The sequence below is a fragment of the Fistularia commersonii genome, chromosome 20, assembly GCF_037954325.1.
Source record: "Fistularia commersonii isolate RoL2024-O1a breed Wild chromosome 20, RoL_Fcom_v1.0, whole genome shotgun sequence".
In the NCBI taxonomy this organism is placed as follows: Eukaryota; Metazoa; Chordata; class Actinopteri; order Syngnathiformes; family Fistulariidae; genus Fistularia; species Fistularia commersonii.
In genome coordinates, this window is record NC_141303.1 from 338,162 (window position 1) to 353,289 (window position 15,128).

Consider the following 15,128-nt stretch of genomic DNA (forward strand, 5'->3'; position numbering starts at 1 on the left):
CAAGACCAACGACGAGCTGGTGCTGAAGAACGAGGCGCTCTTCAAGACCATGATGGATCTCCAGGAGCAGGCCTGGCAGTCCAGGGACAAGAAAAAGATGCGGACGCATAGGGAGCTCCAGGCGGAGAACGAGAAGATCCAGACAACGGTGGAGGCGCTTCAGAAACAGACGGACGAGCTCAACGCGACCATCAAGGACATCGAGGGGCACGTTTACCGCTCCAAGAACGTCAACAAAAAGGCGCTCGCCGTGATGATCAAGTCGCTGAACACCGAGCTGGAGAGTCTGCAGAAGGAGAACAGCGAGGGGCTGATCATCAACAAGAACAAGCAGATGGACGTGAAGGCGCTGCGCGAGCAAACGGACGAGAAGCTCATGAAGCACAAGGCGGAGAAGGAGGCGCTGAAGCAGCAGAACGAGACCCTGCAGAAGGAGGTCCTGCAGCTGGAGGAGAGCGTGCAGGAGGTCAACTTCGCTCAGTACACCGAGTCCGCGCAGGAGATCTTGATCAGCGAAAAGGAGGGTCTGAAGAAAGACCTCCAGGAGCTCAAGGAGCTTCTGGGGAAAAGCTAAGCCGAGTCGCCGTGGCAACGCACGTCTGCCGCGGGAACCGACTTCTTCCATTGTCAGATATTTTTAGTTTCCCTGTCGGGCAGCCGAGACCCGGCCGCCACCCGCTGTTCGTATAAACCACATTCACTCATTCATTCGCTGTCTGGACCGCTGATCCTGCATCCTGGTCCAGGATGGAGAGCCTCCTCCATCCTGGACCATCACAGGGTCGCATGGAGACACGATCATTCGCTCACTCAAAGGTCATACATTCACTCATTCATCCACAAGTCTTGGAGACAAACAGCCACTGAGTTGTGCGTCTACGGATGCAGAAGCAGCCACACATTTTATCGGTGGACAACATTCTGTCACTCATCCTTTCACACGGACACTATTCACTCATTCACACATCAAACACATTCACTCACTCATCAATTCATAGAGACATTCACTCATTCATAGACGTGACAGCATCCGCTCACTCGTTCACGTGCTGGGAAGACATCGCCGCCATTCAAAGGTCAGACGTTCACTCATTCACTCGTTCATCGATTCAGACACACAGACGCACAAGCCATCGTTCACTCGGTCACAATCTGAGACCCACTAATGAGCGCACACTCATTCATTAACACAAAATACAAGCATTCACTCATTCACAAGTCAAATAAGAGACAATCAACCATTCATGTATGAGATCTGACAGAAAAGATGATGTGGAAAAATAGCAGTTTTCTTTTTAAGGTTTGTTTGTGGAAGTCACACTTAGACAAGGATGTGAAGAACGTGGGACCTTCTCACATCAGAAGACTGACATCAAAATAAAGGTTGAACCGGATCTGGATTAAAACAAAGTCAAAGATCGGATCAAATTTCACACCAGGACAGCATTTCTTTGTCTCTCCGTCCGACTCCTTCACTCTGACGTCTTGGAGTTTGGCGGCTCGGACGTTCCTCCTGGAGGCGGAGCGAGATCTGCTGCAGATGTTTCTGCTGGAGCGTCGACTCACGAGGAGAACCATTCTGGAAAAGAAGGGGTGAAGAGTGAGGAGTGAGATCACACTTTGACAACTATTATCATACATCCATTAATGGGGCCTATCCAGGCCCCGATTGGCCGAGAGATGGGGTTCACGTGCACGCACCCCAGCGTACACCCTCATTCACAAGTCACACAGAGAGGACTTTATTGATACGCAGACTTTATTGATACCCTGAAGGGGAAACTAAAGACACGCAAACATTCAGACGCTGTGCACAGACACACATTCACCCTCATTCACTTCATTTAGACAAAAACAGCCATTCACTCATTCACATGTCAGAGACGTACAACCATACACTCACTCATTCACAACATGTAGACATACACTCACTCATTCACACAATAATAGAGACATACATTCACTCGTTCACACAATAATACAACCATTCACTCACTCATTCACACAACATAAAGACACTCACAAGCCAGACCTCCAATGATTCACTCCTTCATTCACATGTCACGTAGAAACATACAACCATTCACTCACTCCATTATAAATCAGAGACAAAAACATTTCCCTTGAATTCATTCATTCACAAATGAGACACACAACCATTCACTCCTTCATTCATTCACTCACAGATCAGAGACACACAAGCGTTCACCCTCTCATTCACACGTCTGGACATGCAGGCTCTCCGTGACCCTCCAGCACCCGTTTGGACTGCGAGAGGAACCGGAGAACCTGGAGGAACCCTGCACAGAACATGGAGACTCCAGACCAGAGGGATCCGGCTGGAATCCGACGGCCACACAAGCAGGCGACTCAATTATCATCCCCAGTGTTGTTGTAGAAATGAAATCCAATAATAAAAGGGACATTCATGCGTTCATGTCACCTCAGAAGTTCTGAACCTCAGAGGAGCTCCAGGACTCACCGGCGCAGACGTCGTCCAGTTCGCCGGCTTCCTCCTGCACTCTGAGGAGGAGGAGGTCCTGCATGAGTTCCTGGCGCAGCGGCGGGTCCTGCAGGCCCAGAGCTTCCAGGTGGTTCTCCTTCAGCCTGAGCAGAGCCCGTCCTGCCGGGGAAAAGGCCGGATTTGAAGCGCCGCCTTCATCTCTATCTCCTCCTCCGCCGTTCCTCACCAGATACTTGGTGTTTGATGATGGCTTTCTGCAGCGCGGCAGCTTGGGCGGGATACAGCTCCTGCACCCACCCCAGCACCTCCTCCACCGACCAGGTGGACACTCGCTTGGACCGCTCCATCACCGCGCCACCGTAGCGACGCCCTGGGAAGGAAAGCGGCGAGAAGATCCCGTCACTGCTGCCTGGAACGCTAAGAAACAACGTTTCTCCTGATGTTCTCCGCACGTCACAACTGTTTCCTCAAGAGGAGCCTCAAGAAGTATCGTGTGATTGGCCAGCGGGCCTGGTCCGCCTGGTCCGCCTGGCCACAGCTCCACGTCGGCGCTCATCGACGACGTCTCACTGTATGCCGACGACACTGCGCTCTCGCCTCCCGCCATATTCCTGTAACGCTTCACGCTGCAGGGGGCGGAGCTTAGAGGGCTTCCAGGCGTTCTGCGCTCCTCATGGAGGATGCAGGAGCCTTCGCTCCAGGTTCCCACACAGCCTTATAGAGGTTGTGTTCCAAAAGTGTCCCAAAAATAAAGCTCATTCATTTTACATTTACAGAAGCGTCTTCCGGCGTGACGTCTGCAGCTAACATGCTCTTCCTGGGACGCTTCACGCACACGCGTGACGACAAACAGGTCATTTTTAAAGGAAAGAACACGCGATTGATTCCCTCCTGCTTTTGTGCCTCTTGTTCGATATTTTAACTTTATCTTCAGCTTTTTTCCAGACCAGAGAAACGGATACTTCATCACGTGTGTTCACATACAGAAACTAAAGCACATTTTTGATGGATGGGTTTCAGCGCGATAAAATATCGACTAGATCCGAGGGAGGGAGAACCAGACCAACAGAAAACACGGTTTGGACGACCGACGGACCCGGAGACCAGGTTTAACGTCAGATTCCTCTTTTAACCCTTGTGGGGTTGATGTTCCCGGCGAGATCATCCAGAACACGGCCTCCAAAAGATGGAGTTTAGTTTGTTCTGTGCACCAGCAAACATCCACAAAGAATAGACAGCGGTTCGGCGGGCCGACCCGTTACTGCGGCTCGATTCACCAAAGAGTATCAGCATTCGTCTCAAGCGACGTCCGTTTGTTGACCGAACCGTGTTTTCTGTCTGTTTTGTTTGTCTAGTTCTTCCTCCCTTGTAAACTATAAACGATTTTTAATGTATGTTGAAACCCTTGATCAAGGATGCTTTTAGTTTCCATCTCTGAAGATATGAGGAAAAGAGCTGAGGATAAAGTTAGAACGTTGATATGACATGAAATATCGAACAAGAGGCGCAAAAACAGGAGGGAATCAATCGCGTGTTCTTTCCTTTAAAAATGACCAGTTTGTCGTCACGCGTGTGCGTGAAGCGTCCCAGGAAGAGCATGTTAGCTGCAGACGTCACGCCAGAAGATGTTTCTGGAAATGTAAAATAAATGATCTTTATTTTAGGGCGCTTTTGGGACTCTGTTTTTTTCAAACCTCCGTTGGGTCGTGTTTTCTAACGGTCACCTTTCCGGCTCCCACACAGCCTTAACACACTTTAAGCTTTGAATAAACACTGTTAATGGTTTGTTTTTAATTTATTGACACTTTTTTTTACTCGTCATGAAAAAGGCAGGTTTAACAGGAGACTCTTTCGCCCCTTCGGGCTTTAAACTGCTGACGTGACCTTTTTGGCGGGGCGGCCGCGGTTATTGGGTTATAAACACGGGGATGTAATTTCCTCCGCTAATTAAAGCAGACACGTGATTGGCCGGGACGGTAACGAGGTCCCGGAGGAGCAATTGGCATACAAAGAGTGAAGACCTTTCCGGTCGCAGGAGGAGGAGGAGGAGGAGGAGGAGGAGGAGGAGGAGGAGGAGGAGGAGGAGGAGGAGGCTTCCTCCGGGTCGCGTGGAGCCGCCACCTTCTCCACGCTGAAGCTTCTCCTTCAGGGTCCAGGTTCTCAGGGAGGTGGAGCCTCCAGACCTCCGTCAGAAGCCGACCCTCGCGGCTTCGCTCGCCTTTCGCGCCATCGCTACGTTGATTGTTTTTGTAATTCAGTTCTCGCCATTTATTGTTCTTTATGGGTTTTTTCTTTGCTGTATTTGAATTTTTTGTGATGAAATAGCCGTATTCTAGTCTAAGAAGAAAAAAAAGTAAAATAAAAAACTAAAATCCATGTTATAAAATAATGAAATAGTAGCTCTCCTTGCCAAACAAAGATGCCCAGCATGTTGAAGCGGCTCCTGGCGTCGTCCTCACGTGTGCAGAGCAGGAAGATGATGGAGAATAAAACATCTCAAACCGGTGAAGTTCAATGAAGAAAACTCGCTCAATAGAACCATGACGTTCTTTTGTCAGTTGACATTTTTTTCTTTCCAAGATCAGCATGTGAGGCGCCGCCTCTGCTGCCTCCCCTCGCTGCTCGCCAGCTTCATTCATCATCGCTCTTATCCTGCACTCGGGCCGCAGGAGGCTGGAGTCCAAGCCTGACCATCCCTGGACCTCCAGCAAGGGTTGGAACCCTGAGGAACCCTGAGGAACGCTGAGGAACCCCACGCAGACACTTGGAGAGCAAGGAGACTCCACACATTCCCAGTGGGAATCCAACCAGGGACCTTCTGGCCGCGAGGCGGCTTTCCATACCAATTTCAGGTTATTTTCCATGCGTCGGTTGTTTATCTTTTATTTTATTCTGAGACAGAAGAACATCAGCCAGACGGCAAGGAAAGGTGGAGGAGACACTGGTGAGATGATCTACAAACACTGACAATGACCAGACGACAGGAGGCAGAGCTGGAGGTGCAGAGATGAAGATGATGAGGTTCTCTTTGGGAGCGACCAGGATGGAGAGGATCAGGAAGGAGTCCATCAGAGGGACGACACATGCTAGATGTTCTGGAGAGAAGGTCAGAGATGGTTGGGTCATGGACAGAGGAGGGAGAGTGGATGCTGGAATTGGAGGTCTAGAAGAAAACCAAAGGTTTATGGATGTAGAGGGAGAGGAAGTGAAGGTAGTTGGTGTGAGAGAGGAGGATCCAGAGAAGGTTTGGATGGAGAAGGTGGAGTCACTGTGGAGACCCTGAAGGGTGAAGACCAGAGGAGAAGAAGAAGGTTGTTTATCTTTCATTTCAGGAAACGTAGAAAGAAGTAAAGCGTGAAGCAGCACATTTGGAGGGAGTGGATGAGTGACAGGCTCTCTGATCTTCTAGAATGTTAATTTCACTCACAACAATCACAAACACAAAACTCAGAGCGCATGAACGGCTTGCGGGGCGACAGCGCCATCTAGTGGCGACTTGAAGAATTACAACTTCCTCTCCTCTTCAGTTCGACCAAATCACCTGCAACTCACGCATGAGAAGCTTATTTATAAATGTTTCTCTCTCTTTCTCTGTCATCCACCTCCAGGAAACAAGTGCAAACAAGATGTTCCGTGCACGTGACACGCGTGTACAAACGGAGAGTCACATCGAACGATGTATTTATTATGACATTTCAACAATGCATTTGATGCATTTTTTTTCATGTTTTGTTTTGTTTTTTAAGTCCTGACACACACACACACACACACACACACACACACACACACGGAGGTCATCATCTCCGCTCCCTCGACGTGTTGATGCAGGACTTCCTCGCATGAACAGCATGTTTGTAAAGGAGAAAACAAGCGTGATGTCCGTGCTGGAGGGAAGCGGCGTGAATGCCAGCGTGGAGGGAAAAGGCACGCTGACGTGTGAGATGTGATGGTCGAAAAGAAACTTTTTGGACGCGTTTGCAAAAAAAAATAATAATAAAAAGTGTCTCGAAGGCTCGGCACAGTGGAGCCGAGCTACCCCCGGTCTGCCGCCCCCTAGCGGCAGACCGGGGGACTGCAGCCTCGATTCCATACCACAGCGTGTTGTTGCTCAATGCGTCCTGAAAGAACTTTGAACTGCCTCTTAAACCCCGAGCTGTGCGTTTGACTCGAGGAAAATCTAAGCCGAATTGAAGGGAATGCGCTCACACCGTAGACTGAGGGGAAAAACACGCAGGGATAACATTAACACGACGGCGAGTATTAAAATATCAGTTTTTTGCAGCGTGGTTCGGTGCCGGTTGAAGGAACGGGGGACGGGGACGCCGAGGGTTTCGCGGCAACGCAGCGACAAGATGTCGGGCAAGTTCGAAACAAAAGGTGGAAAGCATTTTAAAGTTAAAAAATATAAAGCACCCTTACCTTCGTACACGTTTTCATCCGATCGATTAGAAACCACGCAGGCGCCTGTCCGTACCTGCACGGCTCAGCGCATTCCTGAGTCCTTCCACCCAAGCCACGCCCAGTCCGGCACAAGCCCCGCCCCTCGAGGATAAGCCCCGCCCACCGGCCACCCCTGCGCGTCCTCAGGTGGTGCAGTCGCTGTTGGACGTCTTCTGTTGGACGACTTCTGTTGGAGGTCTTGTGTTGGAGGTCTTCTGTAAGCAGGATTCAGGTGACACCTCTTCAGGACAGAACGGTCCACCTCCACCTGGACGACTCAGGTAGGAAGCATAGTTACGCACAGAAGCATCATTTCACACAAATATGTTTCTCCTTCGGGAGTGAAAGAAGCCGCCTCTGAGCAGAGGAGGGGCCTCGGGCCTCAGGGGCCTCAGGCAGCATCTTCTGAAGTCCAACTCAGCTTATTGTCAGTTTGTCCGCATGACTTGAACATCCAGAAGAGGCTTCTCTCGCTCCCGCCGAGACTCCAAACTCACAAAATAATAACAGAGTGAGCTGGAAACATGAAACCAGCTGTGAAGTGTAAAGTGCATGCAGGTACGGATGCTTTAGAGCTGTGGAGGGGTTTGTAGACTTTAGGTCAAAGGTCAACAGGCGGTACCATCATAGTGTGAGGAGCAGGAGCAGCACGGAGGTTTTCTCAATGGTTCATGACGATAAAGACATATGACCTGAACAAACACTGGGGTTTCCTTTGATATGAGGGGTAACGGGCCGTGTTTAATAGCTGCTTGATTTCTTCAAACTGTGCAAGTGCAATAATAATAATAATAATAATAATAACAATAATAATGCTAATAATAAAGATGATAAGCCAGGTAATCCCCCACAAGCCTGGCAGGTCTATTATTCTTTAGAAGTGGAGGAGCCTCTGGGACGAAGGCTGACACGTCTTCAAGACATTCAAGTCCAGTTGCCATGACAAGAAAACACTGTTTATTGCTTACTTTTAGTTTTCTATCATCGATAACTTTTTCTTTTTCTGTCACTGCATTACATAACATGACGTTACATAACATGACATGACATGACATTACCGTCCTTTGGCAGACGCTTTTATCCAAAACGACTTACAAGAAGTGCAATTGACCGTCCGGTGTCACTGCTTCACTCTGGACTTGAAGACGTTTCAGGCCTGAATCCCAGAGGATCCCCACTTCTAATGGCCAAATCACACACACACATACATATGAATATGTCTATATAATATATAGATATATATGTTATTATTTGTTTTTTTTGTACTCCTGTCACTCCAAAAGCAAACCTAACCACATCTAACTCAGCATAACTCGCCGACGTTTGTTGTTGTCTGTGACAAATGATTTACTTTGACTTTGACTTGACTTTAACTTATCATATAAGTTAAAGTCAAGTTATATAACTCATATAAGTTACTCATTCTTTATTTCCAGTAAAATTATTTCAGTCCCTTATGGTCTTTAGTTCATTTATTCATATTCTCTGCCACTCCTTTTTCTTTGTTTTTTCTTGAATGTTTCTTCTTCTTCTCAAACTATTTTGTTCATCATAAACACATTGAGTTGATTTCTTCCCCAGTTTTCTTGTCCTCCAAGAGTTTCACTTTATAGAGGGGGAAACTAAACAGTCACTCTCGTCGTGTCAAAAAACATAAAGATCATTTTGTTTTCGTTGAAGTGAGTTAAAACTATGTGAAATCTGCAGCGTACCACCTCCTTCCAGCAGCAGAGGGCGGGAGTGCAGAGCAGATCGAGCCACAACTCTGGACGCGAGGCAACAGTAGCTGTACATACTTAAAAAAATCCCCCAAATATGATGTCATTTATCACTTGATTTAGTTGAAAAAGTCCCCTTTTCCTTTGCTTTGTTTTTAACGTTTTTAGTTTTACCTTGGTTTATTTTATTTTCTGTATTTATTTGCCGCAGGGGAGCAGGACATGTATGACTGAGACGGTTCGGACAGGAACCCTCCAAACGGAGGCGAAGCTCCGGGTCGGAGCTGCTGAAAGTGCAGGAGGTCTGGAGGAAGATCTGGAGGAGGTTCATGGACGGAGGGAGGGGAAGGTGGGACGGGAGCCGAGAGGAGAGGATGCAGAGGAGAAGCTCAGACGGAGCCGGGCGATCGCTTGAAGGTCAGGCTGGCCGTCGGGTCACGAGGCCCGTCATTGGCTGCGGGTCAGAGGGAGGCGGATGATTGGACGAGAGGTGGATGGAGGCCGTTTCATGTCCGCCTCATCACAGCTTCTGTTTTTCCCTTCTTTAATTACACTTCACGTAGTAGAAAACAATCCAGATCAATCCATCCCAAGTAACGAGTCGTGCGCTGCCCCGGTTGGCCGGCGGGGGGCGCCGGCGTGCTCGTCCCGTGCGTGTGCGTCCGCAGCTGGTCCGCAGACCTCCATCCCGCTCCGTGAGATCACATGACGATGCGGGCCCGCCACTATATCTCCCCGCAAACGGGCCGGTGTGCGCGCAAAAGCCGAGCGCGTCGCTTGCGGCCGGACAGCCTTCACCGCCGCCCTCCGGGGGGGGGGACGCCAGCAGACACGCGCAGCTGTGATTAATCCACGCGTGACAAGGTGAGAGAAACCCGCGTGTTCGTCTTACGGCTTTTTTGGTTTCTTTCCGCGCAAATGAGCTCCTCGCAGGTGCTTCCGAGGGACCGAGGTTCCTTCTGATGGGACGAGCCGAGGCTGGAAACTAACCAACAGCTTTTCTTGCAGCTGATTTGGGTTTAAAAGTGTTTGTGCAAAAAGTGTGACGTTGAAGGATTAAGAGATAAAGTTGTTTTTTTCTCGAACTGAGATGCACTTTAATGATCTCATGTTTGGGACAGTGTTTAGCAGCAGCGGTGAGACACACCAGGACAAACAGTGACAAGGTGGCCAGAAATACTAGTAAATAATCAAATAAAGTGTAAAAGTATAAAGTATGAGCCGTAAAACAGGAGGTTTTTCAAGTTTTTTCTTTGCAACTTATGGGGGAATTTCTTGCTGATTGTAAGTTTGTTTCTTTTCCAAGCTTCATGTTTCTGTGCAAACCGACTCGCTTGTTGCTTTCAAGGAACTTTTCTGGTGAAGCGGCGCCTCTTACGGGAGGTGGGATGATGTTTGGTCCGACGTTCGGTTTGAGAAAAAAAATAAATAGAAGAGCGAAAAAAAAAAGAAAAACAAAAGCAAAACGTTCAATGAAATGGATTTTTTTCTGAAAAACAAAACCTTTATTTCAGTGAATTTCCTGATTTAAAGAAGGTGTTTTCCACTGAGCTCCTGTGATTCCACGGCACGATGAGACCCACCTCGACCCGAAGCTGTTAAGAGTGCAGTCGACCCGCCTCCTTCCCGCTTTCCTTTCACGCGACTCGTGTGTTTAACGCCATTCCTCCGGCCGACGGAGGGTTTGTACGCGCCGCCGCTTTGCGGTTCTTCGATGAACCCAGAAAACGGTGTTGGCGTCCAGCACACGGAAGGTTGGGTGATAAGGTGACATCGGATGTCGCGGGTCCCCGGCCGAGGTGAGGTTCTGGAAGATCCCCCACGTCGCCGGGACCTCGGGGCCCCTTCCCATGTGGATTTAAGTGGGTGCACTTGGAGTGATTCCCACGTGGAGGCGAGGTGGCGAGGGGGACCCCACGCCCCCCCCCCGTGTCCGCCGACACAATCGGAAGCTCAGTCGGCGGCGAACCTCCCGAAGCGACGGTGCGTGGCGAGATAATTGCCCGCCGAGTAAGTTTGTCATTGTGCCACCCTCGACCCCCCGACCCCCACGACCCCCCGACCCCCCGGCCCCCCGGCCCCCCGACCCTCCGGCCCCCCGGCCCCCCGACCCTCCGGCCCCCCGACCCCCCGGCCCGCAGCACCGCCGCCTTTTTCTATTCAACGCGGCTTGTAAGCGTTTGTCCGGCTGACGGCGGGCCTTCCTTCGCGCAGATCAGGTCCTTTTTTTGGAGAAGTCCTGAGGCAGAAATGCTCCTGTCGTCCCCGTGTTGCCGCACAGGAAGCTCAGCTTCAGGCGGACAAGCGTTCAACCTCCGGACGACAGCGGAAGAAGGCTTAGGATGGGCTCGTCCGACGTCCGGCCCGCGGGCCCGATGCGGCCCGTGTTTGGACTTCCTCCGGCCCGCAGCCTCTGTCTTAAGAGCGATACGATGAGGCCGCCAGCAAAGGTGACCGCAGAATAAAACCCAATGGACAAAAAGCTTTTTTACATTTCACTAGAAGATGGCAGCGGATCCTTTCCGGCCCATTTCAAAAATGGCGACTGTAACTTGAAGAGTTGACAGTGAGGGACGCTGCTTTCAGCACAAGTGGAAATTGGAGTATTTTTTGCTCCAAAATACCAAACATCTCTGTCTGATATGCCTGCAGACTGAGGCTGTTCTCAAGGAAGTCAACATCAAAAGGCGCCGCCGGACAAAACATGCTAACTACAACAAGCTAATGGGAAGGATGGTGAAGAAACATTGAAGCGAGAGAAAGCCCTTTCTTTTTTACAAGAGGCTGCAAATCAAATGAAAAAGCTACGAAGGTAAGCGAGGAGGTAGCAATGCTGATCGGCAAGCACAGCACACCTTGGATGGGGAAGTTCTCCGTCATCCAGGTCGCGGTGAACTGTTATCCAGATCTTCTTCATTTGAAGATGTTTCACCCTCATCTCAGAGGCTTCTGCACTTCTTATGACCTGTGGGGAGTTTCCAGGGTCGTGGGCAGGTCCAGGTTGTGGTGGCTTGTTGTGTAAACGGAAGAGTTAATGGTCAGAAGCTACGTCTAAGGGCTCAGAAGCTGGGTCTGAGGGATCTAAGGGGTCTGAGGGGTCAGAAGCTGGGTCTGAGGGATCTAAGGGGTCTGAGGGGTCAGAAGCTGGGTCTGAGGGATCTAAGGGGTCTGAGGGGTCAGAAGCTGGGTCTGAGGGGTCTAAGGGGTCTGAGGGATCAGAAGCTGGGTCCAAGGGGTGCAAGCTAGGTCTAAGGCAGTGCTTGGGAACCTGTTGCTCTTCCGGTGAGGGCGCATGGCTCCCTGACAATTTGAGTTGAAAAAAAAGTCAGTTTGGAACTGTTTTTAAAATACTTGTGATATTTCTTCATAATACTGTGTCATTTTAAAGTAAACAGAAATTAGTTTTGAAGATAAATTTCACGGTTCGGGACCCGATGGCTTCCGATCAGTCCGGGTCGTTGTAAAGGTGAAGAAATCAGTTTTATCAGAAAGCCAACTAGTTTATCTGCGTCAACCCTCGTAACGGAGAAGACGGTGAAAAGAAAAACAAGGTGAAGATGCCGTGCATTCCAGGTTGTGTGGACGGAGGGATCTGCATTTGGATCTGCGCTGTGTCTGACATGCTGTGATGACACATTTAATTAGTTATACGTCAGAAATACTTTCGGCTCTCAATGAAATCTATTTAGAAATATTTGTGTTTTCTTGCTCTCCCCGTCCAAACGTTCTGACCCCTGGTCTAAGAAGCGAGGGTGCAGATGAGGCCGGTCCGTGTTCACCGATCAGTCTTGGTGTTGATCCCAGCACGGCGTTGTGTTTGTCATAGGTGGCGTCTGCAGCCCTTCTTCTGCTCAGAGATGGTTGTTCTGTTTGGTCAAAGGTGGCTTCTTAGCCTCCTCACTGCGTGATGAGCGTGGTAGAGAAACTGCTTCCTGTGAAGAAGCAAGAGTCTGCTACAGTATCCCTGCATGGTGGCCCTGTGGCACGGAGAGCAGAAGAGGTTTCATCTGACATGGAAGCCTCGAAGACCATCAGGCCCTCGCGCATTTTCTCCTCACCAGATATGGACCTCTTTGCAAAATAAGTGGACACCCCTGGTGTCTTCCTGGGCTGCTGAGGTCCTCATGCGTGTCCAGAACTGGACTCCCTCCAGACGGTCTGGTAGCCACTCGCTCCGCCGCCGTGCTCGTAAGCCCAGGAACCTCTTTGAAACCGCAAGGTTGTTGACGGCGCCGTAGAGGTGAAGACCCAACGGCTGAAAGGTCATTTCACTGAAATCCAAGCAATACACTTTTTTTTGAAATGAATGAATTCATTTCTTAGTAGATGAAGCTTTTTAGAAGATATATGGACGTAGCGAGAGAGGATATGAAGGTAGTTGGTGTGAGAGAGGAGGATCCAGAGAACAGGGTTGGATGGAGAAGGTGGATTCTCTGTGGCGACCCTGAAGGGAAAAGACCGAGAAGATTCAGAAGAAGAAGATTTTACTTTATACCTTATGCACTTAAGCGTTTATTTATTTTTTAAACTTGTGTTTTTAGGTCACCTGCCACTGATTTTAACAGACTTGCCAGCAGCTAAAACTTACCCACGGCTTCTTTTTGAGCTAATGTTGTTTTTTTTCTGCTAGTCGGGTTGTTGGGTTTTGTTAAACATCGTAAACACAAAGCCAGATTAAAAAAATAATAATAGCTGTTTATCCTTAAAAGCACCAGCAGATAAAATTTACCCACAAAGAGACCAAATAGCTTTGTGTGACGCTTCCAGCCTGAGACATTGTGCGTTGCTATGGCAACACATTGGTCTCCGGGCTCCGTAGATGCTAAGCTCCGCCGCCACGCAGGGATCCAAGTCAGGGGTTTGCCTTCGCTGATTTTAATGGACGGAGGAGAGCGTGACGCTGCGGAGGCCGCCGGGCCAGACGGACTCCGGACTCCGTCTCCTGCTATGATTCACCGCCTGAGTCATCTGGAGAAGATCCAGAGCCTCCTGGAAAAGGGAGGCTGACCCAAACTTCACTCGGAGGTTTACCTTCAGCCGTTTCGTTGCTTTTAGTAACTGTATCGTCACTACTGACCGGGACGGACGGACGGATGGACGGACGGATGGACGGACGGACGGACGCTGCCCCAAGCTCTCTCATCTCCTGCAGATGAACTCCTCTGGCCTACTAACTTCCAAAGATGTAGATAAGCGAGGAGGTCACGAAAGACGACCTGCAAGAGGGGAAAGAAGCGATCGCTAACGTCCGACCAAGTTAAAGGACGATAAGCGAAGGAACCAAACGCCTCGCGAGTCCTCATCTTCTGTTCGCGAGGCTTTCAGATCTTTGGAGGTCGGCCAGAAGAATCGTCCGATCGATTAAAACGTCCCGTTTGCTTCACGAACGTCCACGGCCGTCTGAAGGCCAAGAACTGGATCTAGATACGTTGACGGTCGCGTCCTTGGACGTGGTTTATGGAGGGAACGACTGTGGTTTTGAATTTGTTTGTTGCTCCAGCATCTCCCATAAGACACCTCCGGCGCCCCGACCCCCCGAGGCGTCTCCTCAACGAGTCCACTTTCATCTAGTTTCCCAATCCTTTGCCGAGAACGTCAGCGGGAGCTCTGCCGGCATCTGATGAAAGCCGACCATCCATATGGGGTTTCCACTTCGGCGGCGTGTTTACGTTCCGCCTCCCCGAGAGCGGAAAGCCGCCGTTAATCTTGTCGCCGATGGAGGTCCAGCGGAGGGTCAGCGGAGGTCCAGCGGAGGCTCCGTGGAGGCTCCGTGGAGGCTCCGCCGGGCGCCGGACGTTACCATCCAGCCGCTTCACGTGTGGTTGCATTCGGCTTGTTTGGGCTTCCTGGATGGAACAAGGAAACCCTCCAGTGCCAAAACAAAAAATCCCCTGGAAACATCCTCGCTCTCAACACATCGCTGTAGTTTCCGGACGATCGAGTGCACCTGAATACAAACTGCCGCCCCATAATTTGCAGAGAGGAAATAAGTAAATATATGTGTGTGAAACTTTAGATATAATGTAAAACTTAATTGAGCCCCATAGGGGAAATTCTTTTGTCACAGCAGTGTTACAGTTATAGAGTCGATAAATATGAATATAAATAGAGAGACAATTAGAAGGTAGCGAGACACCTCCACAAATAAATAGACAGTGGAGACGACGACATCAACAACAATAACATCGACAACATTTATACCTGTAACATCAAATACGTACTGGAAATACATACGGGTCCGATGTGACCATGAAAATGTTTTGGTGCCATGAAGCTCGTCAACCCAAACGGATCCGTCAAGCAGCCGCATCGTTGTTGAAGCTGCAGCGTTCAAAGCGTGTGGAAAAAGTAGCGTCTAATAGTCCGGAAATGAGGGTCCATGTTCTGGAACGTTGTGGTTTGTTTCCCTGTCGTGGTCGATTGGAAAGGAGACATCTTTTGAAATCATATCAAAGTTCCCAAGAAGAGCAAAACGCCCCTTTTCGATTTAGGTCCAATTGTTGTCC

The 15,128-nt window shown here is 49.6% G+C and overlaps 2 protein-coding genes across 2 annotated transcripts in view; one reads left to right on the plus strand and one right to left on the minus strand.

Annotated features, from left to right (window-relative positions):
- Positions 1-1,268: 1,268 nt before the first annotated feature.
- Positions 1,269-6,996, minus strand: LOC147222528 (sterile alpha motif domain-containing protein 12-like). The gene is made up of 4 exons (XM_086167040.1): positions 6,884-6,996; positions 2,691-2,834; positions 2,483-2,623; positions 1,269-1,579 (listed from the first exon to the last, which is right to left on the minus strand). The coding sequence occupies exons 2-4, from the start codon at positions 2,809-2,811 to the stop codon at positions 1,563-1,565; spliced, it is 279 nt and encodes a 92-aa protein (XP_086023166.1). The 5' UTR covers positions 2,812-2,834; positions 6,884-6,996; the 3' UTR covers positions 1,269-1,562.
- Positions 6,997-9,335: 2,339 nt separating this feature from the next.
- scara5 (scavenger receptor class A, member 5 (putative)) overlaps positions 9,336-15,128 on the plus strand; it is a 93,183-nt gene continuing 87,390 nt past the window's right edge. The window contains exon 1 of the mRNA XM_086167178.1: positions 9,336-9,486. The gene's annotated coding sequence lies outside the window, so the exon portion shown is untranslated. The remainder of the gene's footprint in view (positions 9,487-15,128) is intronic.

Bases quoted from the DNA above. Each gene is read 5' to 3' on its own strand.
- LOC147222528 (XM_086167040.1), bottom strand. From the start codon at position 2,811: ATGGAGCGGTCCAAGCGAGTGTCCACCTGGTCGGTGGAGGAGGTGCTG. The intron at 2,624-2,690 runs GTGAGGAACGGC...TTTCCCCGGCAG, and splicing joins CATCAAACACCAAGTATCTG to GACGGGCTCTGCTCAGGCTG.